Raw genomic sequence first — 27579 nt, 5'->3', positions numbered from 1 at the left:
ACTACTAAACATTGTGCAAAAGGAACCTAGAACTCTGAAATGTTGAAATTGGTGTTTGATGAACAATGATTTTATTAATCTCTCACAATATTTAAAAAGAGTAGAGTTTCACCAAGCCCTACTACCTCAAGTAGTAGTGAGCTGGTGTGATAAACACAAGGTCAAGGGTTCCATTCTCAAAAGCAATCATGAAGGCACCTTGTATAATGTAAAATGAGACGATGGTTCTGCTTGGCTGGGTCACCAAGATGAATGTTGTAATGAGACCACATGTTGAGTTGTTAGTCAAGGGTTAGGCACCCCTCCACTACTACTCTTAATGTAAGCCCTCACATTCAATTATACAAATCCTTGTGACTAAAGAGATTAGAGTTCCTACCACTTATGAAATGGACACAAGGATTGCGAATACAAATGAACCAAATAAACGAAAGGTTTTCAACTGGAAAGTGTAAGCATGCAGACATGACATCAAAATTTCAAATGTCACTAGTCATGTCTGCCATATCAAGCATTCAGTCATTTGGCCATTCATACTTTGACAGCACTTGAAATTGGTAACAATTCATGCTAAAGATTATTTAAACTATTTAGTCTTTTAGACCACCAAAATTGAAATTTGAAACACATAACAAAGGAACCAGTAAAGATTTCAACACTTCCACTCCAAGCTGCTACATCTGATGAACCATGCTCAAAGAAGTAAATAAACAGTTTGACTACTAGAAAATGAGAATATACTGTATGAAAGTTGGTACACAGTTGTGAGGTTTCCTCTCTCTCTCTCTCTCTCTCAAAAGACAGTTGCTCTCAGGTTGGCCAAAATCACATCGCATACAAGCATAAACTTTGTTCTAAGTTCTAATCCTCAAAACATCTTCCACCAGGCTAAGATGCACACGAGAATCAAATGGAGGTCCGCATCAACAGTCAGACACTACAATCAATAGCTTAATCCATTTTTGAAATTAACTGCAGAGAGGCACGCACAGGGTGCACAGGGCACGCCTGTCGAAAGATTCTCTTCAGAATTCCAATAGCACACAAGCCGACATTTGAGATAGCAGCTAATGTCTGTCGAGCTTCAAATTACAACAGACTATTTTGGGCATTTAAGTGGCCAAGCACAGATTCTGCATGTGAGAAAGCATGGCACTGCTGGGAAACGGAATTACAGTAGAAGCCAGTTATGAATCAAGGCATGAACATTCCGGTGTCAGGACTCTACCCTGCAGCTGAGATAGCTGGCCCAGAGGATGTATCTGAAAGCTTCTCATGTTCTTTGTTCAAAACCTACACAACAATGCTTTTCATTAGCATATTGAGCTGAAGCTACAGGATTGACCATACCTGTTTGATTGCTACAAGCACTATTACCTTATTGTTTATAAGGTTGTGCAAAGCTATCACACTCCTGATGAGTGAGGCAAGATAAATGACAAGCATCATATCATTCGTTTTCACTGTTTACAGTAACAGAAGATGAGTACCCGTACCTGAAGGGATTGTCTAAACGAATAGAGTCAAAGACAAGCAGAGAAATTTAGAGGCCAGACCTGCAAAAGACTTGACCAGCTCATTCACATTAAGATTGGGTAGCAGATTGAAAACATCCTGCAGAAGAAGTGAATTGAGTCAGCCACCTAATTTGGTTTTAAGCAGTGTTTAATTTGGTACAATAGCTAACCTGCAAATGGTATAGGATTTCGTGGTTAAGCGGCAGCTTTTCCTCTATCACAAAATCTAGGTACGAATGGATCTCCTTCAATCTCGCTTCAAGACCTTTCAATGCCATGAGCTTTCCACTAACCTATTTGAAAAATCCTTCAAGTGCTGGCCATAGATTTTGATAAGGGAATTTCTTGCTGACTTGCATACTATTAGCATAGTTACCTCTGTTGCAAGCGTACTGATGGTGGTATCTTTCACATCCCTTAGCAAATGCTCAACACCTGAGCAAGAATAGGAAACACTTTTTGAATTACTGGTTCCAAAACAGGGAAAGGAAGATGAATGTAATTATCTCATCTTTTGCATGTAAACAAAAACTCACCAATTTCTTCAGCTTCATAAGCTCCTATTTCAGAGGGCACATGCACAAAGACTTTTTGGCTTTTCTGTGTGGCATTCTGAGTCCAAAAACAAGTAAAGCCAGATTACACAGTTCGAAGACAGTATGAACCAGGACCATACAGACAGCAGAAACGAAAAAAAGCACTACTGTCTGCTTGACATACACATACCAATATTCAAATTTCACCCCTATCCTCACCCACACCCACTCTCCTTTTTTCATGTTGTAAACCCACTGTTTGGTTCTTTCCATCCATGAACTAAAGAAGCCTCACTGTTCACTATACTGTACACCTCAAAACAAAAAATAAAAAAGTGTTGGACCCCTACTTGTGTGATGATTTGCAGGCCACTTTATACACACTTCAGAGGAGCCCAAGCCATCCCTTCACGTTTACAGCATGTGGCAGGCATGACCAAAGTGGATGGAGCCAAGGCCAAAGGGGAGGCTACTAAGTCAAACCACCAACCTTGGGTGTGGCATAATAGCAACTAGAGGTAAGGATCAATGACATAGGTTGCACAACCAGTGGGCAACTCACATGACATGAACAAAACTAGCAACCGTAGTAACCAATGTGGCAGGCAGGTCAACCACAAGTGCACAACATTGCAGCATGAGATAATAGTGGTCTTCACTCATGTAGGTGTTAGCAACCATAGTGACCAATGTGGCAGGCAGGTCAACCACAAGTGCACAACATTGCAGCATGAGATAATAGCGGTCTTCACTCATGCAGGTGTTGTCACATTTGTTCGAGCTTGAGAGAGAGAAGGGGGTTTGGGGGGGGGGGGGGGGGGGGGGGGGGGGAGGGGAAGAGAGGGGTTTTGTGTGTGTTTTTTGGTAGTGATTTGATTTTTGGGGTGGGTTGGTGGTTTGCAGGTAATACCCCCTCCCCTTTTGCAACTCTTTCCACAACCAGTAACAATCAAAGTCATTTCACTTCATTATGATCTATGTCCTTGTATTGAAAGATTCGCTTTATTTTTTCTTGTGTCACAAATTGGGTACAGATTATGAACCACCGCTACAAAGAGGTTCATGAAACAAATATCTCGGGTTGTATGGTATTTTCAGTAAAAGTCATGTGGATTACACAAAAGGCTCATTAGGTTGCTTGGCATGGCATGCAACTAATGCAGTGTCTGGCTTGTGACTCATGACATGGTATCCATCACATTGCAAGCATCTTCGCAAGCAGGCAACAATGGGCAGCTATGCATCTATCCGATGTGAGAGCATTTCACCCTCAGCATAAAATGGCAATATGCAAAACAAGAATACATAAGTGTAAATGTGCACATGCATGTATGGAAAGACAACAGTCCACAATTAATAGCATACATGTATACATGCATGTATGGAAAGACACAACAGTCCACAACTAAAATTTAATCATTCATCATTCATCATTCATTGACTTGTGCCTTCAGAATTTCAACTCAAAGCTGAGATTAGTAGTTAGCACTCCATGGAGATGAACATCATCATCAAATAATAATGGTCAACTAAATTAAATTACACTAAGTATACAAGATCAATTCTTGATATTTTCACTAATAGCAACAAAAAATGTTATAAATTCATAAGAAGTCTCAAATATAGCAAAAAGAGAGATGAAGCCTAAAGCCTAGAAAGCAGAATTTCTTTTAGCATTCTTTAACCTCACAATGGTTTCAAGCCTCAAATATAACAAAAAGGACGAGGGGGCCTAATTGTCACAAGGATGTGAAATTTTATTGCTTTGCTTACATTTAATTAAAAGTTAATCCAATGTGCTAATGTGACTTGCACATGTAAGGTGCAAGTTAATTATTTCAAAATGTGGGACTCAGAACCTCGAGATATCAATTGATGCCAAAGGCAAAAGTTGTAATAAGTTATATCTAACAAGCACTAGGTGGTACCTGGTGTCAGATTTTGGCCTAGACCAATTTATTGGCCACTAATGTCAATGGTAACATTAAAGACTAAACATTAATTAATTAATGTCGGTCTAAGGGCTAATAACTGCTCAAAATACTTGGAAAACAAATTGGCCTAGCCAATTGAATTATTGGCTGGTAGAATTATTTTTTCTAACACTAAAATAATTATTAAATGAATTTTCAGAATATCATGGGATTAGAAGGCTGTCACTTGGCAAAACTTGCCCATGCAAGTTGGAAAAACCTTTTTGGGGTTGGTAGAAGTCTATTCCAGCCATTGTGAGAGAAGGAGGCTGATAGAGAGCAAGAAGATACTGTTGATATGATTTGCAACCACCAAGGACCAAAATCTTACAGGAAGTAACAATAGTTTGGAGCCCTCCAAGTGCATGTGACAATAGCCCAAGGTCCTTCTGATGCAGGTGACAGCATACAAAAGGGGGCAACAGCCTTTCTGTGGTCTTAAGCTGTAAGTGACAACTTCCATGCAGCCATCATTGCACCTATGCTACCTACAATTTCAAGTTGTGTAGGCCACATTGCATCAGCTCACCCTCTCCCAGTTGTCGCATGACTCTTATCAGCCTCAAGTGATCAATTTCCAGTACTTTCCCGTGGTACATTATTTGTGTCAGCCAAACCCAACCTAGAGACCACTACCCTTTGGTGACCAGCCTGCTGCCCTTCCACTCTCAGCATTATTTCAGCTCTAACTAATGGTTACAACACTCAAGATCCATCTCTAGTGGATGTCACAGTCTAACTACTCTCATTGCTCTGCCTTTGAGCATCTTATACACTCCTTCCATCATCTACAGTATTGATTCATTCACTTCAAAGTTCTCTTTCTTATCTGTTTGTGTTGGTGTTTTTGTTTTTTGCATTTGTGTTTTGCATTTACTGCATTATTATTTCAATTATTTTGTTTTAGTCTCGTTAATACATTTTGTGTTTTCTAAGTGCAAACCCTAACATATATTCACATTGTTGAGAAACCCTTCACCCACAGTTTGTGTTTTTGTGTTTTGTGTTTAGGGTTTGCAGCCCCTAAAAGGGGCACCATCCTAGACTGATTGTGCCTATTTATGGGCCACTCTCACTCATTCTTTACGGCTGATTCATTCAGTCCATCACCTCTTCTTTCCAGCCTCTCCACTACCCTCACACCCCTTCAAGAGGACATTGTGGTTCGTGGTTCGTGGCTGTCTTCATCATCTTCCTTCTGCTACGGCACCCTTATTCCCTTGTATCACATTCACTTCATGATTCAGATCTTCATCGTTCCATTCATCAGAGTTCCTTCTCTCTTCTCTTCTCTTCTCCATGTTTGCCGAGTTCACTCCGTGTTACTCCCCGCAAACCCTACTATCTCGCTGGTACGTTATCTTTTGACATGGTATCAGAGCTGAATCTACTCAAACAACTGCAAAGATCCTCAACTCCAGTGATGGCAAAGACTGGTGATGGGTTCGGCATCCACTTCTCTTCTTCTTCCGCTGCATCGAAATCTCGTTTTCGCAAGTTTCAGGTGTTTTCAGCTTGCTGCCCACACCCCTTTCACGGAGGACATTGCAGTCTCAGCTATCCCTTGCTGTCATCTACAGTCTGGCGCCTATTTCCAGCCTTCCACCCGCAATTTGCAACTGCTTACCGCAAAGCCACTATTGCTAATCAGTCTCCATTCAAAAAACAATCTCGTTTTTGCAGATTTCAGGTATTTCAGCTTGCTGCCCACACCCCTGATGCAAAGGACATCACGGTCCAAGCTGGCCATTGCTGTCTACAACAGTCTGGCATTTGTTTCCAACCTGTCACACATTATTCGGAGTTGATTTTAGCATGCTGACTGCTATTGCTGGTTTTTCCTACCTTTTTTGTCTTTCTCCCTCCTCAATTGCGTTTTTAGTCTTTCTCTCTCCTTAGTTTCTCTCTCCTCACCTATGTCTTTAGTCTTTCTCTCTCCTCACCTGTGTTTTTCTACTAGTTACAACCTCTTACTGCTGGTGGCATCCTCCTTCCACTAACACTCGCTTTCAACCCTTCCACTGCCCTCCCACCCCTTGCGGCAAACTTCACACTACCCTCACACCCCTTGAGGTCGACATTGCAGTTTATGGTTCGTGGCTGACCTCTTCCTTCTTTAGTAAGACACACTAGTACCCTTGGCTTCTTTACCAACAGGTGACCAAACTATTGGGTGCTCGTCATGTGGCATCACCGGACACACCACCGATGCTTGTCGACTTCGACCTTTGCTTCCCACCCCACCCCCCCCGAAAGTAAATGCATCTTCCACCAAGCACTCCTTGTGCCACCTCTCCTTTCTAGGCCACAAAGATCGTTTTGCATCAGCTATCAAAGTACTATGCTCAAGGCAATAAGATGCATCCAATGCGCACTAAGTCCTTTCGAGTACATAGAGGATGGATTGACACTACGACCTCCTGGAGATCGTTGCAATGCCAGCGACAATCTTCTCCCACCTATTTTCGAGTACAGTGGCTACCACGGCCTGCGGTTCTGCAATCTCCTCCATCAAGAGAGAGTGATTCTTTGATACCGTCTCCTTATTAGTCCGTTCAACTCCTTCCTCTTCTTTGGCTTCCCGATCCGCTCCATTGAGAAGTAACGACTATTGCCCACTCATTGCTCAGTCTAAGCCCCACTCTTCTCCTCCCTTGCCTACTCAAGTTCGAGAGGCCACCTCTGGAAGTTCTTCACCACCCCAAATACCTTCTTTGGCACAACCATTAGCACTCTTTTCATTCTCATACATTTCGGAGTCCGTGATCCATGAGTTTTTGGATTCCCTATCTACCTCAGAGGGGGATTCAAAGGGGGATGATCTTTCTTTGCCCTCAGAGGGAGCATCTACATCTACTGAGACTTCAGAGGAGACTCCTATTCCTCCAGGGTCAAAGAGGGTCTCCACCCACCGCTCAATCCTTCGCACACCATACCGGAGCCTTTTACCTTCTTCTTCTACCCTTGGGTAGGGTGGCTTCCTTCCAACAGTCATCTCACCTATTGATTCCCAGGATCTCGAGGATCTATCTAGATCGGGGCCTTGGAGACTCAATTGCAACTTGGTGACGAGGCCTTCATATTCCTTCTTGCGTGGATGTACGTGTTGAGAAACCCTTCACCCACAGTTTGTGTTTTTGCATTTCTGCGTTTTGCGTTTAGGGTTTACAGCCCCAAAAAGGGGCGCCATCCTAGACTAACTATGCCTATTTATAGGCCACTCTCTCATTCATTCCTTATGGCTGATTCATTCAATCCGTCACCTCTTCTCTCCAGCCTCTCCATTACCCTCACACCCCTTCAAAAGAACATTGCCGTTCGTGGTTCGTGGTTCGTGGTTCGTGGTTGTCTTCATCATCTTCCTTATGCTACGGCACCCTTGGTCCCTTGTATCACATTCACTCCATGATTCGGAACTTCATCAAAGTTTCTTCTCTCTTCTCTTCTCTTCTCCATGTTTGCCGAGTTCACTCCGTGTTCCTCCCCGCCAACCCTACTATCTCGCTGGTATGTCACCTTTTGACATGGTATCAGAGCCATACCTGCTCACCTAGCAACAAAGATCCTCCACTCCAGTGAAGGCAAAAACCGGTGGTGGATTTGGCATCCACTTCTCTTCTTCTTCCGCTGCATCAAAATCTCGTTTTTGCAGATTTCAGGTGTTTCAACTTGCTGCCCACACCCCGTTCGTGGAGGACATCTCAGCCGAAGCTGTCCATTGTTGTCTCCATCAATTGGCGCCTAATTTCCAGCCCTCTTCATGCAGTTAGGAGCTGATTCCACCCAGACAACTGCTGTTCCTGTGCAGACTTGCTGTCATACAACCTGCCACATCATCACAGTCTTGCTGCCTGTGTTTTGAGTCTTTCTCTCTTGCAAGCTGTCTTGCCTGCGTTTTAGTCTTTCTCTCTCCTACTACCTGCGTTTTTAGTCTTTCTCTCTCCTGCAAGCTGTCCTGCCTGCGTTTTTAGTCTCTCTCCTGCTGACTGCGTTTTTAGTCTTTCTCTCTCTTGCAAGCTATCCTGCCTGCGTTTTAGTTTTTTTCTCTCCTCACCTGCATTTTTCTACTAGTTCCAATCTCTTATTGTTGGTCGCATCCTCCTCCCACTGGCAACTCACATCCAACCCTTCCACTGCCCTCCCACCCCTTGAGGCGGACATTGCGGTTCGTGGTTCATGGTGGCTGACCTCTTCCTTCTTCAACAAGGCACATTTGTATCCGTGGCTTCTTTACCAACAGATGGCCAAACTACTGGGTACTCCTATTGTGGCATCACCGGACATACCACCGATGCTTGCCGACTTCGACCTTTGCTCCCCACCCCTCCGGAGTACATGCGTCTTCCACCAGGCACTCCTTGTGCCACTTCTCCTTTCTAGGCCACAGAGATCGTTCTGCATAGGCTATCAAAGTACTATGCTCAACGCAATAAGACACATCCGATGTGCACTAAGTCCTTTCGAGCACATGGAGGATTGATTGGCACTATGACCTCTTGAAGATCGTCGCAATGCCAGCAGCAGTCTTCTCCCACTTATTTTCAAGTACAATGGCTTCCATGACCTACGGCTCTGCAATCCGCTCCACCAAGAGACAGTGATTGTTTAATACCATCCCTCGTCAATCCGTTCCTTCGAGAGAGAGTGGCTACTCGACTCCTTCCTCTTCTTCGGCTACCCAGTCCGCTCCACTGAGAGACAGCAACTGTTGCCCACCTCATTCTAAGCCCCACCCTTCCCCACCCTCGACTACTCAAGTTCGAGAGGCTACCTCTCGGAGCTCTTCAGCACCCCAGATATCTTCTTTAACACCACTGGCGGCACTTTCTTCGTCATCAGACATTTCGAAGTCCGTGATCCATGAGTTTTTGGATTCCCTCTCTACTTCAAAGAGGAATGTTATTTCTTTGCTCTCAAAGGGGCATCTACTTCTTCTTCGACTTCAGCAGGGGCCCCTCCACCTCCCACCTCAGAGAGGGAACCTACTCCACATGAAGTTCTTCACCCATCCTCTACTTTCTTGGGGTGGCTGTCTTCGACCAGTCATCTCTTCTACTGATACCCAGGATCTTCAGGTACCACCTAGATCGAGACCTCAAAGGTTCAGCCGCGACTTGGTGACGAGGCCTTCGTATTCCTTCCAGCATGGATGCACGGAGCTAGTGGCTTTTCTCCCGAGGTTGTGTTTCGGGTTATCCAGTTCACTCTGTCTATTGTTTTTTACTACAGGTTTCCTTTCAGGTGGAAATCTTGGATCTCAGGGATCCTCTACATCTTCTTCCTCCTCTTCTCTTCTTGCCTTGGTCACTTGGTTAGCATGGAGCCACCTCCCGAGATCGAGTATAGGCATATCCTTATAGTTCTCAGCACCACACAAAGTCCAACATTCCTCCTATGCATTGCATGCTTTCATCATCTTTGTACTAGGACGCTTAGGGAAGTGAACAATTTCACCGCGAGAGACACTGTCCAAGTGGTCCCTGCTGCATGAGCATTCTTCAACATGTAGCATTGTATCTCCACCTCACTCTTCTCTTGTTCCTCTTTTTGGGCCTGAGAGGGGGTGTTGAGAAACCGTTCACCCGCAGTTTGCGTTTTTGCATTTCTGCGTTTTGCATTTAGGGTTTGCAACCCCAAAAAGGGGCGCCATCCTAGACTGACTGTGCCTATTTATAGGCCACTCTCTCGTTCATTTCTTACGGCTGATTCATTCAATATGTCACCTCTTCTCTCCAGCCTCTTCACTACCCTCACACCCCTTCAGGAGGACATTGCGGTTCGTAGTTCGTGGCTGTCTTCATTATCTTCCTTGTGCTACGACACCCTTGGTCCCTTGTATCACATTCACTCCATGATTCGGAACTTCATCATTCCATTCATCAGAGTTTCTTCTCTCTTCTCCTCTCTTCTCCATGTTTGCGGAGTTCACTCCGTGTTTCTCCTCGCCAACCCTACTGTCTCATTGGTACGTCACCTTTTGACAGCACGGAGCTAGTGGCTTCTCTCCCAAGGTTGGGTTTCGAGTTCTCCAGTTCACTTTGTCTACTGTTCTTTACTGCAAGTTACCTTTCAAGTGAAAATCTTGGATCTTAGGGATCCTCTACATCTTCTCCTCATGGGAAAATTGTTCCCTTACCCAAGCACCCTAGTACAAAGATGATGAAATCATGCAATGCAAAGGGTAAGGTACAACAGGGGAAGAAAGCGGATGTCGAAGACAAAGTGCTAAAGCTTGTAGAATACCAAGAAGGGTAGAAACCCCCTCTCAACCTGGATGTAGATGCCGCAGAAGAAAGAGGAGTTTGATATCAGTCTTTGGAAGGTGCAAAGAACCATAAGGAATGAAAGAAGATGAAGTGGATAAAGCACCCCGCCAAAAGAGCAAGGTAAAAGTCACCGCCATGATAGCATCGAGAGAGATGTTGCACGATCGACCTCGGGAGAGGAAACTGCCATATTGGAAGAAGAGCAAATACTCCTACGATGATGAAACCATGAAACAAACGGTGCGCATCCCCACGTCTCTAACCCAGGTAGAACCAAAGCAATTTGCAAGTAAACCTGCACTGAAAGACAAAACCCTGCAAAAGAGATGAAAATCTGCAAACACAAAGGTGAATGGAGAGATGCTCCAAAGCAAAACAGAACAAAAAGAAAATCTAACTAAAAAAAAAAGGCAATGAATGTGTATGTGTGTGAGTAAATGCACTGAAAGTCAAAAGAATGGAAAAGCTAAGGACAATGAATCCTATGGGCCCGACACTAAGAGTGAAAAATGAATGATAGACTAACCTAGGGTATCCGAAAGGACCTAGAGACATGATAGTCTAAGAAGGTGGCTACCATCGCGTACGTTCAATAGCAGGGCTCAGCCAAGGGCGTTGATGAGGTGGGGAGGGAGGTGAGATAGATGTATGAAGTGGAACTGGATTAAAACTTGCAGACCAATCAATCAGTCTCTCAGGGAAAGTGACAGAGATGGGCTGCTGAGGCTGTACTCAAGCCACATGTCCAACAGTAACGGTGCGTGCTAAAGGAGCACATGAAGCAGGACGGAAGGTATAGCCCCACTGGACTGTGTAGGTGCAACGGTCTCATGAGGCTTTTTAGGTGGAAGACCTTGGGCCTTAATGCGACACTACTCGTCCACATGGCCTACTCTCTGGCAATGTGTGCAAAACCGGTTTTTCTCAGGGAGTTGCTGCCAGATAGATCTAGATTCTTTGATTCCATTTGAGAAAGAGGAGTCACCCTTTGATTGGCTTGCCTTCACATCTTGCGAGTTCTTGCCACTGGTGGTTTTCCCTCGCGAAGAAGAGGCAACCAATCCCCTCTGCTCTGAACAAGGCTGTGATGAGGATTTCTTGTGAACTTAATCATGCAGCCTTGCATAATGCAAGAACTGGCACTCAAACTCGTAGAAGGTTGACAATTGAGGTTGGGAGATCATGTGTTGAATGAAATTGAAGTATTTTTCGAGCAACTTATTCAATAAGAATGTAACCTAATCGTCATATGACTTTGAAGAGCCAATAGTGGTGAACTTGGCAAGTAACCGTCTATATTCAGACAACTCAACTTTCAGATCGTCCCCTTCCTTAATAGAGATATGTTTGAAGCTCAAAGTTGAGATTGATGCGCCGAATACGATCACGAGCCGCATAGGGGTCGAGAAGGTGACTCCAACGCTCTGACGCAAGCGGAAAGTGCTACAATAGAGAGTGAAACTCAGGAAGCAATCCCTACATCAGCTCAACATTGGTTGTGGCATTGCGGGCTCTCCATTGACGGATATAATCACGGTGAGCTAGTCAAGGGTCCGGCATAGACTCTAGATCAATGACGAGATCCCAAAGACCCTGAGACTCAAGCACTTGTTGCATGAAATTAGACCAAGTGGTGAAATTTGACCCATTAAAACGTGTCTCATCCGTGAAGGCATTTTGGGCCGTTGCAACAGGAGTGGTAGTACTCGGAGATGGATAGTGTGAAAAAGTGTAGTGGAAGTAAGATGGGGAAGTGGAGTACACTTGGAAATGGACCACAGAGAGCCCACCAAGCATGCGGGTAATGTGCAAGGTGGATCCATAGATACGGATGGGTTGACTAGGCAAGGGCATGGTAGCCACATGAGGAACTCAAGGAGGTGGGATGGAAACACGGTGAGTAGAAGATGGAAATCCCTACGTAGGTGTAACCCAAGGAGAGTGTGAAGACGCACCATAAGCTGAGGGTGGAAACCCCTGCATATGAGTAGTCATGTGATAAATGAAGCTACGGATAGTGAGAGGGATGCCCATCACAGTCGACCCAAGAGTTATGGGTGTGCTCATTTGCTAAAAGGTGAGAGGCACAGTGTTAAAGGATGGCATTCCCCCTAACGAAGTACCATGGTGTAAAGAGGCAGAGAATGGGGTGGAGAAGGAAAATGTGCTAGGACCGAAGATGGAAGATCCAACCCCTAGGCTGTGTGATGCAGATGTGGAGTGTAATCCAAGGTTTTGGAAAGATGATGGGAGGCGATCAAGGTGTGATATAGAAGAGGGTGGGATGGGAGGGAAGTGAGAAGTGTGTGTAATATGCTCAAATGAAACAAAACCTATAGAGGTACCTAAATTTCGTCTGCTTCCTGAGTCGCCCTCTATTGAAGTTCACATACGCAAAGACATCCAGATCCTGTATCTCAAAAGAAGAAACGGGCAAGCTTTTTGATTCATGCAACACAAAAAAATTGTACAAACCTGACATCGGACTTGGCTGAGATAATGAAGATGGATCGCCAGACGTTCCGAATGCTGTATGTCCTCTATGATCGAAGAGGTGGCTAGTCTCACCAACCGATCCGAATGTGGTAGCAAAACAAATAGAAGGGCTGTAAACATCACCGTACTTATTGCGATAGTACTTCTCAAAGTCCTCCTCTATGATGTTAGTGAAATCTGGTGAAGGTGAAGTGTCGTCCTCATCACTGAGTCCATAATGCTGTCTCACGGCCTCCAATGATGGAGAAGCCTGATAAGACATCATACGAACTAGAGAAGAAGGTGTATGGGACATTGTGATTCGGTTACGAGTCGTATTATGTGCCTCGCACTAAGACTAGCTCTCCACAAAATCCGCAGGATCCTCTTTACAAGAGCACCAGCTCTGATACCATGTGAAGAAAACTCCTACGGCTTGCACTAAGGACACACAGAGTGTACGACCACGACAAAAACACAAAGAGATAGACACAGACACATAAGGCAGAACTCAAACCCTAAACGCAAAACTCAAAAGTCAAACCCTAAACGCAAAACTCAAACACAAACAGGAGAAGGGAGAGAGAGAACACAGCTCTGAAGTGAATGAAAGTTGTAAATGAATGTAAGAGTGTACAGTGTGCTCAAGGGCAGAGCAATGTCGAACTGTGACGTCCACCGGAGATGGATCCCAAGTCTATGACTACCAGTTGGAGTGTAGGAGTGCTGAATAGTAAATAGCAGCAGGCTGATCACCAAAACGCAGCAATCTGGAGGCTGGAAACTGGTAAACACAGCAGTGTACTGCCGATCAGAGGCTGGAAACTGTGCGCAGTCTGCTGTAAACAGCAAGCGGAAACAGTGTTTGATGTGGCTGGCGATGACTGGATGATCAGATCGCAGCAGATGATGATGTCGCCAGCAGTGGACGTCAGCATAGAAGAAGGAGCCAGCAGAGCAGGAGCAAACACGGATGGAGTGGCAGCAGTCTCGAGGGCTGGACAGCCACATGGGAGGAGGCTCATGGCTGAAATCTGCACATGGAGTGAGAAACCTGCACAGATAGAATGAATATGAATGGGGGCAGCCTGTCTATTTATAGATGTGGAAGGGCGCCCCAAAAATTAGGGTTTCCACTAAACTCTCTTCAACCGCTTCCCATTTTAGGATTTCCACTGAACTCTCTCGAACCGCTCCCCGTTTTAAAGTTTTTACTCTAAAAGAGCATTCTTTAGTGTGTTTTGGGGCTATTTAAGAGGCTAAACAACAAGTAATGCATGTTTTAGCTCAACACCCTTGTTCCCTTGTATCACATTCACTCCATGATTCAGATCTTCATCATTCCATTTATCAAAGTTTCTTCTCTCTTCTCTTCTCCATGTTTGCCAAGTTCACTCTGTGTTCCTCCCCGCAAACCCTATTGTCTTGCCGGTACGTCATCTTTTGACACACATGGCATCAAAGTTGGTGCTCTTGTAAAGAGTATCCTCAGACACCTTCTTGGGATCCCACAATGTCTTTTCAAGCTTCTCCATCACTAGAGGTCTTAGGAGGCATCATGGACTCAACAACGAAGACAACCATCATCACTTTCTTCTTCTTGACCAGATGAAAAGCTCATGATGGAGGAGTTCAATGAGTTCATACGCATCAAATATTCCCGTCTGTTCTATCACTTTTTCTTTTCCCACAACACATGTTACCTATCCACAAGTAGTTGACAACGCTACACCTTAGTACATCATTTATAGAAATGCCACCCACTCACATTGTGCATTACACACACCTACAAGTGAGCACATTTATTTATCCTAGGACAGTTGTGATGGGTGTTCCCCTCACTCCCCTTGGACACTCACCACTCCATCTATTGGACTCTCATGCGTAGGGATATCCATCCTTTGCTTATGGTATGCCTTTAGACATTCCATGAGTTACTCCCACACAAGGATTTCCATCCTCTGCCTACCGTATTCCTCTCTTTTCTTGAGTTTCATTCCTAGCCCCAACACTTTCCCCTAGTATCCAAGCATTGGAGTCATCTCCTTTACCACTATGTGACAAGAGATCAATCTCCATGATGAGCTACAAGGCTTTTCTATTAAGGAAGGGGATGATTTGAAAGTCAAGTTGATCGAATATAGGGGGTTACTCGTCGAGTTCGCCACTACCAACTCACCAAAGTCAAATGATGATCAAGTTACATTTGTCTTAAATAAGTTGCCTTCTAAATACTTCCACTTTATGCAGCAAATCATTTTGTTGCCCCAATTGCTAGCCTTCTATGAGTTCAAACACCGATTCTTACATTACAAGAGGTTGCATGACCAAGTCCCAAGAAAACCCCATTTTCCTATTTAGAAGGGGAACACTAGAGGTGGCAAGAACAATCAAGCAAGGAAGGTAAATCGAACGAAGGGTGACACCCCTTTGTCAAACATACTAAACACACCAAAGGAACCAAACCCATGTGGTAGCAACTTCTTGAAAAGAATAGGTTTTGCACACACTACTAGAGATCGGGCGTAGACAAGGAGAGTCCTACTAAGGCCCAAGGTCTCCCACCAAAGAAACCATGGCAGGCCGCAACTGCATCTTCGAGCAATACTTCCTCTAGATAGTTGAGTGGGACTACACCTCCCGCTATCCCCGTCTGCTTCTCCTGGCACATATGCAACTAGACGTATGGCACATAAAGCCTCACGTGTCCCCACCTTTCAGTACTCCTAAAGAAGTGAGTGACTAATCTACTAACATCACTCTATTTGCACTCTTTGCATCCATTCTAGAGTCTTCTCCACCCGCAACTAGGGCCATTTTTTCCACCTAGGACAATCTCTCGCCTCAACATAGGTTTGATTGGCAGTGACCTATTGATGGCAATGAGCACGCTTAGGATACTCTAGGCTGGTCTAGTTCCTACTTAGTTCCTCAAGGTAATGAGTCAAGTCCAAAGGCTACCTTGTCCTTAGGCTACATAGGCTTTAGGATATTCTTCATTTGTCTTCTATTACATTTACACACTCACTCATTTACACATATCTCTTTTCTTCATTTAAGCTTTCCTTTTTCTCTCTCTACTTTGAAGCATCTCACTATGAAGCTCCTATTTTTGCAAATTTCAATCTATGCCTAGAATATAGGTTTTGCACCAACCCTCCCTAGGCTAGAGACATGGGAAGCTCACTATTCCTTTCAGGCTTCATCATCCTTGGAGACTTACTCTTCTAACAATATGAATGCAATATCTCTTCGTGTTATCACAACAGTAGCTTCTCCCTAGCTCCTCCAACTAGGAGTGCTTCATCTTCATCCTTTCTCTATGGTTCTCAGCACCACACGAAGATCAACATTAAGCTGCTCCTCCTCCTTTGACATCAACAATCCATGGTTGAGAGGGGATTCTACCCTTCATTGGTATTCTACACAGCATCATTTGTCCGATACTTTAGCCTCTCTGGGTTGATCACTCAAGCTTCCTTAGTAAGATAACCAATACCTCTGTAGTCTTAGTAGGCCACTAGATAGCCAATGTGCACCCTTTGTCCAATGCCCTAATTACTCTGGGATTGGATGCCTCGGGGTGAAAATGGCCTTGAGTTTTTATTATAGTCTATTTCTCGTTCCAATTTTGGGCCTAAAAGGGGGTGTTGAGCTTAAAATACATTACAAACTGGTTAGCTCTTTTAAATAGCCCAAAACATGCAATTATTGAGGCTTTCATTAAAAAAGAAACGTGTTCCTCGAGAGTTTTTGTGACTCATAAGCAAAATCCTAATTTGGGAGGATCCACTCATCTATAAAGCTGCCCAACATTCAGCAAAACCTTGTTTTGCAGGTCACATCAGTCCACGCTCTCTCTTTGAGCTAAATATGCATTACAAACTAATTGGCTCTTTTAAATAGCCCCAAAACATATAATTACTAAAACTCTCATTAAAAAAGAAATGCATTACTAGAGAGTTTTTGTGTCTATAATCAAAACCCCAATTTAAGAGAATCCACTCATCTATAAATACACAAGCTGCACACCATTCAGCCAATTCTTGTTTTGTAGGTCACATCCATACACTCTCTCTCCTATTGTCAGCCCCCAATTTTCAGCCTTCAGCCCACATTCATTAGTTGTCCAGGCCTTGCCAACTGCAGCCACATTAACTCCAGCCCATGGCACCCAATTTCAGGCTGCCACTCTGCTGCCAAGAGGTGTCAGACTGTAATGTCTTCAGCCAACAAGCCATTGCTAGCTGCTGACATCATCATTGCACCTACGCTGAATTGTGTTTTCAGCCTATGCCTGCCACTCTAAAGTAGTGCACCCTCTCCCAGCTGTCGCCGGACTGTTATCAACCTCAAACGATCAATTTCCAGCTCTTCTGAGTGGTACACTGCTGCATTCTACCAGATCTAGCCTGCAAACTGCTGTGTTTTGGTTAGCCAGCCTGCTGCCCTTCCATTCTCAGCATTATTTCAGCTCTGACTAGTGGTTATAGTACTCATGACCATCTCCAATGGACATCACAATCCATCTACTCTCATTGCTCTACCTTTGAACATCTTGCACACTCTTTCCATCGTTTAGAATATTGATTCATTCAGTTCAAAGTTATCTTTCTTCTCTATTGGCGTTTGTGTTTTTGTGTTTTGCAATTCTTGTGTTATTTTCTGAGTTCTTGTGTTTGAGTTGTGTTCGTGCATTCTTAGTGCAAATTAGCATATCTTCACACCTCTATGGTCAACTTCAAACTATCAAGTTGCATGCAACCAATATGATTCTATCATTCCTTCTTCGAGTGACACAAATACAGAATCAACTTTGACACATGCAATTCACCCTTCCAAAAGCATGTTTTTTGGGCACTATCCTCTACAAGCAACATCCAAAGTTTGATGGTGTGGCCAATGCCTTACGAACTCAGACATCATTGACACCTATTAACTTTGACTAGATGACTTTTATGCTACTTGAGCATGATGATTCTTTGTGTTTACAAGGAAGGTGACCAGCAAAAGAAGAAAAGTCAATGCTATCATTGAGATAAGAAGAAGCATCTCCAAAGAATTGCAAGGAACTAGTTGCACAACAGAAGGAGAAGGAGAAGGAGAAAAAGAAGAAGAAAGATAAGGACTCCTCCAACAAGTTGTCATCATACTCCAAATCAAGCACTTCAGCGAAGGTGAAGGCCGTGAAGACCACCTCTTCTATAGCAAAGGCAAAGGCAATTAAGGCCTCCTCTTCAACATTCTAGCCGTAGTGGTGTTGGCATCCCTCGCAACTCTCCAATGCCAAAGAGAGAGTGTAAGAGACTAATGGTGGTGGGACATCCTACCCTCATATATATACAAATGCACTACGAATTGAGGCTTCTCATACCCATTGTAAAAGCCTGGCAATCTCACATATTGGAGCTAGTTAGACTTCTTAGTTCATAATGAGCCATATTTGCTCTTAATCTAAGCTTACAGCTTTGGCAGTATGGGGGAATCCATGCAAGCCGTTAGTGACACACAATGAGATCCTCGTATTTTCACTTTCTATTATCACATATTGATACAATCGACATCAACATTGATGTCTCTCCGAGGCACATTAATGGTGGCATGATTACTCATTGCTTAGATGTCCATAGTCCTATCTAATTGTTATAGTTATATGTACTATAATGAATCCTTTTATCATTGTATATTTCCATTGTATTGATCACCCATGATCTGAGAGATGGTGTTAGCAATGTATGTATAGTGGGTGCCAAAGAGGTTATTCTGGATGCGAAGATCCACAACCAAGTGCCAGAAATGGATGGAGTGATGGAAGCATGGGAAACTGTTGTAATAGACTGTAGAACACGAGAGAGGGAGAGAGAGAGAGAGAGAAAAGAGAAAAGAGAAACACTGCAACAGAACTCAAAAGAAAAGAGATGCTCAAAAAATGGAATCCATATACCAAGACATGAGACAGTACAAAACCAATGTGAGTCACCAACTGTGGGGGCACTAGCACCTACCCCAAGTACTGTCAGGTGATGAATAAATGTCGCCATGAACTAACTAATCTACTAACACCCTCTCTCAGATCATGGGTGATCTCAAACAATACAATATACAATAATAATGTCTCATCATAGTACATACAACAATGTACACCAGAGTAGAACCATGGATACTCGAGTAGTGGATGCGCAAGCCACTACCAAGGTGCCTCGAAGAGAACCTGATGTCAATGTCAATCATACCAACTCCTGAAAATAGAGAAGAATCATAGCAACTCTCATGTTTGTCAACGATACCTCTAATGTAGCACGCACACATGACCATCCTGTCACCAATGCTGCACTGCATAAATGACCATGAATTCCTCTCCTTTGATCAGACCACCAAAGTATCCCCTCATGTGAGCTCCAGATGAACGCCACCCGCTCTCTAGCAAGAAAAGAACAACTCATCATGAACCTGGATGTCAATCCTAGCTCTAGGATTTGTGCCCGCCAAACTTTGGTCGATGCGTCAAGCAAACCCTCTCTAGATCCTATGCACCTGTATAGAAGTATAGATGAGGTCTGACTGCCCCATCACACCACCCTCTCACACTCCCTCTCTACCACAAGGAGATCGTGAGGGATGTTCACACCACCTACATTAGCAAGCTAGAAGGGAAGCCCCTGCAGCCACCATCACCCTAGCTGCATAATTGGAGCCCGTGCTTGAACTAGTAGATGAGAAAGACCCACAGAGAGGCATCACCCATTGAAGATAGTCGCTCCCGAACAGCTGCTAATGTCCTACAGCCCTTCTGAGGATGTCCCTTCTTGCCACAATAATAGCACTAAGGACGCTTCTTCTTGGGCCGAATGTCACCCATCTTGGAAACTGGAACAAAATAGTACCAAGAGATAGCATCCTCATTCCAGCCTAAATCTAAACACAACATTGCTCCAACATAACAATCGTTGATGAGTAGATAAAATCAAGAGATGCCATAATGAGATGAGGATAGGCAAAAGATGGCAAAAGATGAATAAAGGCAAGGGAGCAACAAGAGTAGATAAAGCACATAGAGCAAGAATCAACAGGAACTAGAGTGTAGTGAAAAGAACACGACAACTACATGCACATGAACCCTCGCTAAAGCTGAGCAGTGTATCACAAGATAAAAAATACAGCCAAAACCTGCAAAAAACGGCCTCAAAAATACTGTCGCCCAGCCTTGCACAAACAAGGACGAATGAAACGCACAGGCTGATGACAAAATTGCAGACTAAAACTACATTTAATGAAGTTGACTGGCCACAAACAAGTTGCCTCAGCCTGCAGCCACCAAAACGCTGATGAAGAAGGGTCAAAATAAAGTACCCAACCCTGAAATCAGTCCCAAAACAGCAAAAACGAAAAATGACAGACTACAGCTGCTAAAGAAAAATGCAGAAAAAAGGCCGAAAACTGCCAGGATATGGTCGCCCAAGCTGTAGATCAGTCGCAGCAGTCAGAATCAGGTCAGATCAGCAGCAGAAAATCGAAAAGTCAGACCTGAAACAGTAGAAAACAGTAACAAAAACCTTGATCCAAAATCTGAAACAATGTCAGAACCTGAAATCTGATACTGTGTCAAAAGTGAATGTAGCGATGGAAGCGTGGGAAACTGCTGTAACAGACTGCTGACACAAGAGAGAGAAAAGAGAAAAGAGAAACACTGCAAGAGAACTCAAAAGAAAAGACATGCTCGGGAAATGGAATCCATATACCAAGACATGAGACAGTATAGAAGCAATGTGAGTCACCGGCTGTAGGGGCACTGACACCTACTCTCTCTCCCCAAGAACTATCAAGTGATGAATGAATGACTATGGAGAAGGGAGCCTAAGAATACATAGGCCAAATAAATGCCATAAAATATGATTGGTCAACCAGCATTAAATGTTGGCCGACTGTCAGCAAATAATGCCAAATCACAATAAATGTTGGCAAATAAAATGCCTAAAATATCTCTGGTGCCCAGCCTGCTGAACCACATGCACAGACTCAGCCAAGAACTTACTAATCGGCTAACACCAAGTTGCATTTCATTTCTGAGACAATGCCATTTTGGCTGACCCATTGCATTTATTGCACCATTTTATGTTGGTTGGCATGTCATTTTGATGCATTTAATACACCCAATTTAGAGGCAGCCCTTTTTCACTCTTAGCTATTCATTGGATACTCATCCTGCACCACGTCTGTTTTCTCGTGGAGAGAGAGTGTTAGTCTACACTTTGCTGCTGCACACTCAGTCCATGTCGTGTTAGTCTACACTTTGCTGCTGCACACTCAGTCCATGTCATTGTGTTGTTCCTGAGCCATGGTATTTGGATTCCATTTCTGAAGTCTACCCTCTAAGTTCTTGTATTCTTGTTTTTCTTTTTTGTTCTTTGTGTTCATTGCGGTTTATATCAGCAACGTCTCTTTACTTCCATTAGTCCACACTTTTCTGACATGTGCATACCAACTAAAGTGTGGATACACTATAAATTGGAGTCTAACCTTCCAAGCCCAAAGGGCCTACTTGAGTACATAAAGAGCCTCCTTTAACATGTACACCTTACCATTTCAGCTAGAGAACCCATGATGCTACTCTACATAGATCTCCTCCTTTAGCTCCGCATTCAAGAATACAAACTCAACATCCAACTAGTAAATTGGCCATCTTCTATGACTCATAAAGCACAACACAAATGGTGGTTATACGTGCAGTTACACACAATAGGATTGAACATGTCATTAAAATTCAATCCTAGCTTTTGAGCAAATCCTTTCGCCACCAAGCAGGCCTTGTGTTTGTCCAATGTGCTATTTATTTGGTGTCTGGTCTTGCAAACCCACTTCACTCCTATCATCTTGTGATGAGCGGGCCTAGGTACTAACAAGTATCATTCTACCCTACAACCTCCACCTCTTGTTCCATGGCCCTACACCAATGATCAGAAAGAAATGCCTCTCCAATAAATTTGTATTCCCAAACCATCGTATAGAAGCTCTCCTATATGCACCCAGTTAAGATGAGCAAGTTGTGGCTCTTCGTGCCACTCCCACTCCTTGGGAATACCCTCAAAGTCTCCACCATGAAGGGTTTGGTGAATCCACCTAGGAGAAGGCTGAAACTTTCCCTAATCCTAGGTCTCTATCAATATCTTTGCATCAAACACCATTGGCTAGGAATTTGATAGCAAAGCAATCTCCCCTTTGGGAGCCTTAAGACTCTTAATGGCTCCACTGTCCTATCACTTGGATCTCCAAGCATCGGGTGCTCCTCACCCCCCTCAATGGTTGGAAGCTCTACAAACCGAACATCTCAACTAATGTAGACATCTTGGGAATCTTGATCATAGAAGCAATATCTCACCAACTGAGAATTATAGCCCACAAACACCTCTTTAGTGGCTTCAAATCCATCTTACTATCCTTGGGACATGAAATTTTTGAGATGCTTTGCTCTTGCTAGTAACATTTGATTAATTTGACAATCAAATCTGCAAGGTTGCAATGCACATGGCAATTATTTCACGATAACAAGCCAAGTATCTTGAGGAGGCAATGGGTGTCAAAGTCAAAAGTTGTAACAAGTTATGCCAACTCGAACTTGGATGTCAATTGGTGTCTGTTTTGGCCCTAGGACAGTTAATTGGCCAATAAGTGTGTGTGGTGATACTAGGGACTAAGCAAAATCGAAAGGGATGAAATTGATTTTTAGATTTAATTAATTTTAAAAAGTAATTAATTGGCTAAAAATTGCTGAAAATTGGGATTAGAAAGATGCCACTTGGCAAAAATGCCCATGCAATGGGATAGAAGGTTATTTGGGGCTAAGAAACAACAACTGCAAAAATAAGGGTTTTGAAATCACCTTGGGACCTGTGCCATCAGTACAGGCATCGCACGCTAAAATTAACACCTAAAATTCACAAGAATTGTCCAAGATTTTAGATGCCATCCCATCCAAATTGATTTGGGCCAACATTTGGCCAATTTGTGGTTCCACTTATACACGTCCTAGGTGAAGATCAAGGGGCAATTTGCTAGAACTGCTTGTTGATTGGTTGTGATAGCAAGGGGCGTTTGGATCAACAAAGAAGATTGTGAAATCTGCATTGTAGTCCATCCAATAGCAATATAAACTAAAGAAATACCGCAACGAGCGCTAGTTTTGGGGCCAACAGAGTGTCCAATGTACAAGATTATCATAGTAGTGTGTGCATTTTCAATTTATGTTCATTTGTTAATTGCTCCAAGTAAGTGCTTGATAAGGTTTTAGCACCCTCTCTGAGAAGAAAGGCTAGTTTCATGGTTCCATCACCGCGATACCACTCACTTCTTTGATTTGATGGAACCGAGCCACCTCATTGCAAACCAAAGCTTTCTACTAGAGTTGAATTTTGTGCTTAGCTAAGGAATTATGGCAAGATGTCTTCATACAGTGAGATGGAATCAAGCAATGAGATGGAATCAAGCAATGCAATGCTTGATCATAGACAAGGCTCACATCATGCACACCAAGCTGAAAATGTTATTGTTGGGCAAGATATAAGGCCTTCAAGGCAAAATGATACTAATGATTAGCAAGAGGAAAAGGAATTTGATGATCACTTCAAGAATGGAATGAAGACAATAGCAAATCTCTTTGCTGAATAGACAAAGGATCCTCAATTTGTTCGATTTTTTAATACTCCAACGAAAGACGGTAAGGGCAAGAAGAAGAAGTCATCTTCTACACCTTCGGGACAACAAGATGCACCAAAGATAGTGCCAAAGCCTTCACTTGAAGCTCCCAAGGAAGGCAATGAAAAGAAACAATTGGTACCTACAGGGCAAGGTGTGCAAATGTAAGGCCATCATGAAAATGCCAATCCAATGGATTTTGGACAACCGAGCATGCATGCTATGATCGGGCAACCACAATACTTTGGTGGTAGCATGATTTTTCATGCAACGGTTGGTCAAGGATCGTATACAAGAATGTATGGTGCAGCTGTGGAGTATCAACCTGTAAAAGAAAGAGACAGTAGCATTTGCCGGAGTACCACAAAGTGTGTACGCAAACACTGATAGAGAATAGAAACTCAAAAACACAAAAAGAACATGGTGATGATGCATTGAATCATGCTATGAGAAAAAAAGCTAATACAACGGAGCCAAAGCTCAAAAAATAATTGCACTATCCTGTCTGAATCAGGCAGCAGCACTTGTGGGGATCTGCACACTAAACGGAGTGAAACGCAATTCCCCAGGCAGTGGACTATTGAAGTAATCACTCGAAGGTGAAGGATAACTATCAAGGAAGCTCGCCTCTAATGCCGTCACAGATGTGGAAGATGATCACCAGTTGTCGAGGGAGTGAACCGCACTCCTTTGATGCCAGGGAGTAACCAAAGCTCAATGTATTTGAGTATGGTTGAAAATGTGCATAATCCTATGTCTGGGAGCATTGTTTTGATACCTAGGGCACAAAGTGGCATGTTTGGTAATGCATTTGCGCCCCCGAATGCTTATGGAGCTCAAGGAATGTGTGCTGGCCATGCAAATGCTTCTTTTGGACTTGGTCATGATGTAAATAAAGCAAATGCACCCTTTTTCCAATAGCTAGTGTATGATAACTTGACTCCCAAAGGGGCAGCAAAATACTATGATGAGGGTGAAAAAAAATGAAGTTTAAGTCCTTCAGTGGTGCATCAAATAGGCTGAAAGCTTTGACTCACATTCAACAGTTTGATGCAACTTATGCAAGAGAAAACTTCACCAAATCCTCTAAGATTCAAAAGGCAGCCACTTTCTTGAAGGGAAATGCATTGCAATGGTGGTCCACACTCTTGATACAAGGAAGAGCACTATCCACATGGATACAATTCAAGCAAATGTTTGCATTGAATTGGTTTACAAGCACTTTTGAGGTGAACATCATGTCAACTTGGAATAAGCTTGATGCACAAGAATGCAAGATTTTAGAGCAATACAATAAGAAGTTTTGTGATACATTGCTGCCCATCACTTCTTATCATCCAGTACCCCTTCATGAACAAGTGAAAAAGTATGTACGTGGACTATCCAAAGGATTCAAAGATTTTTGTATAAAATCCACCATGTCTAGCATGTCTCAACTCATAGAGACTCCTGCTACAACCAATGCTTTGCTGCGTGGAAAGGATTCGAGATTCGAAGAGAGTGGGGAGAAGCCGAATAAATACTTGTCAAAGGTTGAAAAAAGAGGCAATTCTGAAAATCAGCCTGAAAAGAGGCCAAAACAGCAAAGAAAGGGCTGGAAATCATTGACACAACTTAGGGAATTCATTTGAGAAAAGGACAAATCTGAAAATCAACCTGAAAAGAGATCAAAACAACAAAGAAGCGGCTACAAATAAATGCTTAATTTGTAAACAAGAGGGTCGCATTGCAAAGGACTGTCCCAATAGGCAACCAAGTTGAAAATTTAGAAAATCAAGGGATCCTAAGGGTAAGAAGCCCAAAACATCAATTGGATTGGTGCCCGATTATTAATGATCGGCCCAATGATGAAGCTACTGAGTTATGTAGAGCATGGGGCAAAATTAGAGATCAACATGCTTTGATCTTCTTTGATAATGGAACACGAGCTAACTTCATTTCCACAGGCATGGCAGCCTGCATAGGCATCAGAAAGGATGAGATGGAACCCATAGGTAAAGTTGAAATGGCATGCAAAGGCCATGCACAACCTGTCACACCGCTCATTGGAAAGCTTCGATTGCACATTCACAAATATGTGGACAGCCAAGAGTTCTTTATTGCTTCACTTGAGGGTTATGATTGCTTGCTTGGTATACCATGTTGCCATCGTATGCATTTAGTGATTGATTCACATGTGAAAGTGATCAACCTTCAGCATAAGGGCAAGACCCATACACTTAAAGTTAAGTTGAAAGGAAAATATGTCCCTGTTGTATCGGCTCTACTGCAATTTCAAAAGTCATGGAAAATCACCTTTCAACATACTTTGTTTTTACTAAGGATAAGATTGGTAATGAAAATGTTGAGAACATGTCAAAGTTAGAGAAGAATTGCATTTCATTTGTGAGAATGTAGGTTGGTTGCCTCTCTCAGTCACTTCCAGGGCAACTACCACCTCAAAGGTCTAAAGATCATAGCATAAATCTTATCCCAAAAAGTAGCCCACCTAATAAGCCACCGTAAAGTATCACTGCAACCCAATAGGATGACAGTATGAGCCAATTGAATGAGATATTAGAGAAAAAGCTAATTCAACCCAACTCTTCACCGTTTTGTTCTCCAATACAAATGACAAGTGTTTGTTGAAAATAACAAGTGTTGAGCAAAATGAAAAGTGCAAGGGCACTTGTCTCTTTCAAAATAACATGCGTCCCATTCTAGATGCCATATGTCAAATTTCTAGAGAATAAAGCTTCTAAAACTTTTACTCTCATAAATCTCTAAAATAGTTAAGAATTTGAGATAGCCATTGAAGACAAAATTGTTCCTTGAGAAATTCCGAAGCCTTTTACACAAAGAGAATTTCCATTTGACTAAATTCCAAAAATAGCAACATCCTAAATTTTAGGCGTTACCAATTTGAGATTTGAGAGAGCTTAATTGTATAGATTCACCAATTCATGGTTTATTCCTTTGATCATGAGTACTTGGTTTTGCTTTTTAAAACCACTCATTATGCAAGTTTCTAGTCGATGCAACCACCCAAGTGCAAAAGTCTTAGTCATGTGGGCTTTTACATCAATTTAACTACCCAACTAAACTTGTGATTTCTCTTAGGCATCTCATTGATAACAACCCAAATATAATTAAAGGGCATTCTAACCATTGGCCACCCTTGTATGAAAAGATAAAACATTTAACCAAATTTTCAAAATATTAAAATCATATGCATATCACCTTTTATAGTATATAAGCATCAAATTAATTTGAATCATTGAGTTAATACATATTGGTAACATTTGATATAGAGAAGGTTTGTTACACCTTCAAAGCTCCAATATCGTGCTTGCCATCTTAACCATTATTCTATTATTTCATTCCAAGACACCATTCTCTTCTAAGTATTGTTATTTTTGCAAACTCTTGATTAATCCCTCACTCCACATTGTCCAACTAGTTGCTATATTAGCTTAAACAATTCAAATATTTCATAACTTTGTGACATAGAAACTTAAGAGAGCCACTCCCTTCATGTTTCTCAATAGTGCTTAGGGGGATCTAAGTATTGGATCCTAAAACTCATGGCTAGTCATCCCAATCTGGTTGTGGTTTGCTCCCAAAATGACTCTCTTTGGAGTTGCAAGGCAAGAGCATAAAAACATGGGACAAAGAAAAGAAATGCAAATACCCAAAATCAAAGAACAAAAACCGTAGGGAAGCATATCAAATCATTAAACTCAAAAATACATAAAGAAATCATTTTAATCTTTTGAAAAATCAATTCAACATGTACAATCTGAAAATGGAACATAGAGAGAAAATTTGCCCATCTCATATGCTTCTCTAATAGTTTTGTCTGCATTAGAAAGAACCTCAAAGTCTGATAGTTTGTCCGCACTATAAATCAACCCCCAACAAATAATGTTTCCATCTAGACAATGCATGAATTATAGCCAAGAGCTCTTTCTCATAAACGTGCAGATTCTTTTCTGCACCATGGAAAATTCGGATCTCGTAGGCCACAACTGAACCATCTTGCACAAGAATGACCCCAATGTTGTTACCACATGTATCACACTGAACTACCAATGACTTTCTCAAATCGGACAACATAAGCACAAGATCTGAAGTCATCTTTTTC

At 42.7% G+C, this 27579-nt stretch overlaps 1 protein-coding gene across 1 annotated transcript in view; it reads right to left on the bottom strand.

Moving 5' to 3' along the window:
- Nucleotides 1-703: 703 nt before the first annotated feature.
- The window catches only part of LOC148028256 (26S proteasome non-ATPase regulatory subunit 7 homolog A-like), a 63042-nt gene continuing 36166 nt past the window's right edge, over nt 704-27579 (bottom strand). Inside the window, exons 5-10 of the mRNA XM_087690042.1 lie at nt 2054-2129; nt 1894-1952; nt 1688-1810; nt 1557-1614; nt 1378-1463; nt 704-1293 (exon numbers count right to left, since the gene is read on the bottom strand). Of these exons, the coding sequence (XP_087546168.1) occupies nt 1225-1293; nt 1378-1463; nt 1557-1614; nt 1688-1810; nt 1894-1952; nt 2054-2129 (471 nt within the window). The 3' untranslated portion in view covers nt 704-1224. The remainder of the gene's footprint in view (nt 1294-1377; nt 1464-1556; nt 1615-1687; nt 1811-1893; nt 1953-2053; nt 2130-27579) is intronic.

Source organism: Lygodium microphyllum, chromosome 12 (assembly GCF_053477565.2).
Source record: "Lygodium microphyllum isolate KBCC chromosome 12, Lygodium_microphyllum_v1.1.10, whole genome shotgun sequence".
NCBI lineage: Eukaryota > Viridiplantae > Streptophyta > Polypodiopsida > Schizaeales > Lygodiaceae > Lygodium > Lygodium microphyllum.
The sequence above is the reverse complement of the archived record's forward strand: the minus strand, read 5'-3'. Positions and strand labels throughout refer to the sequence as shown.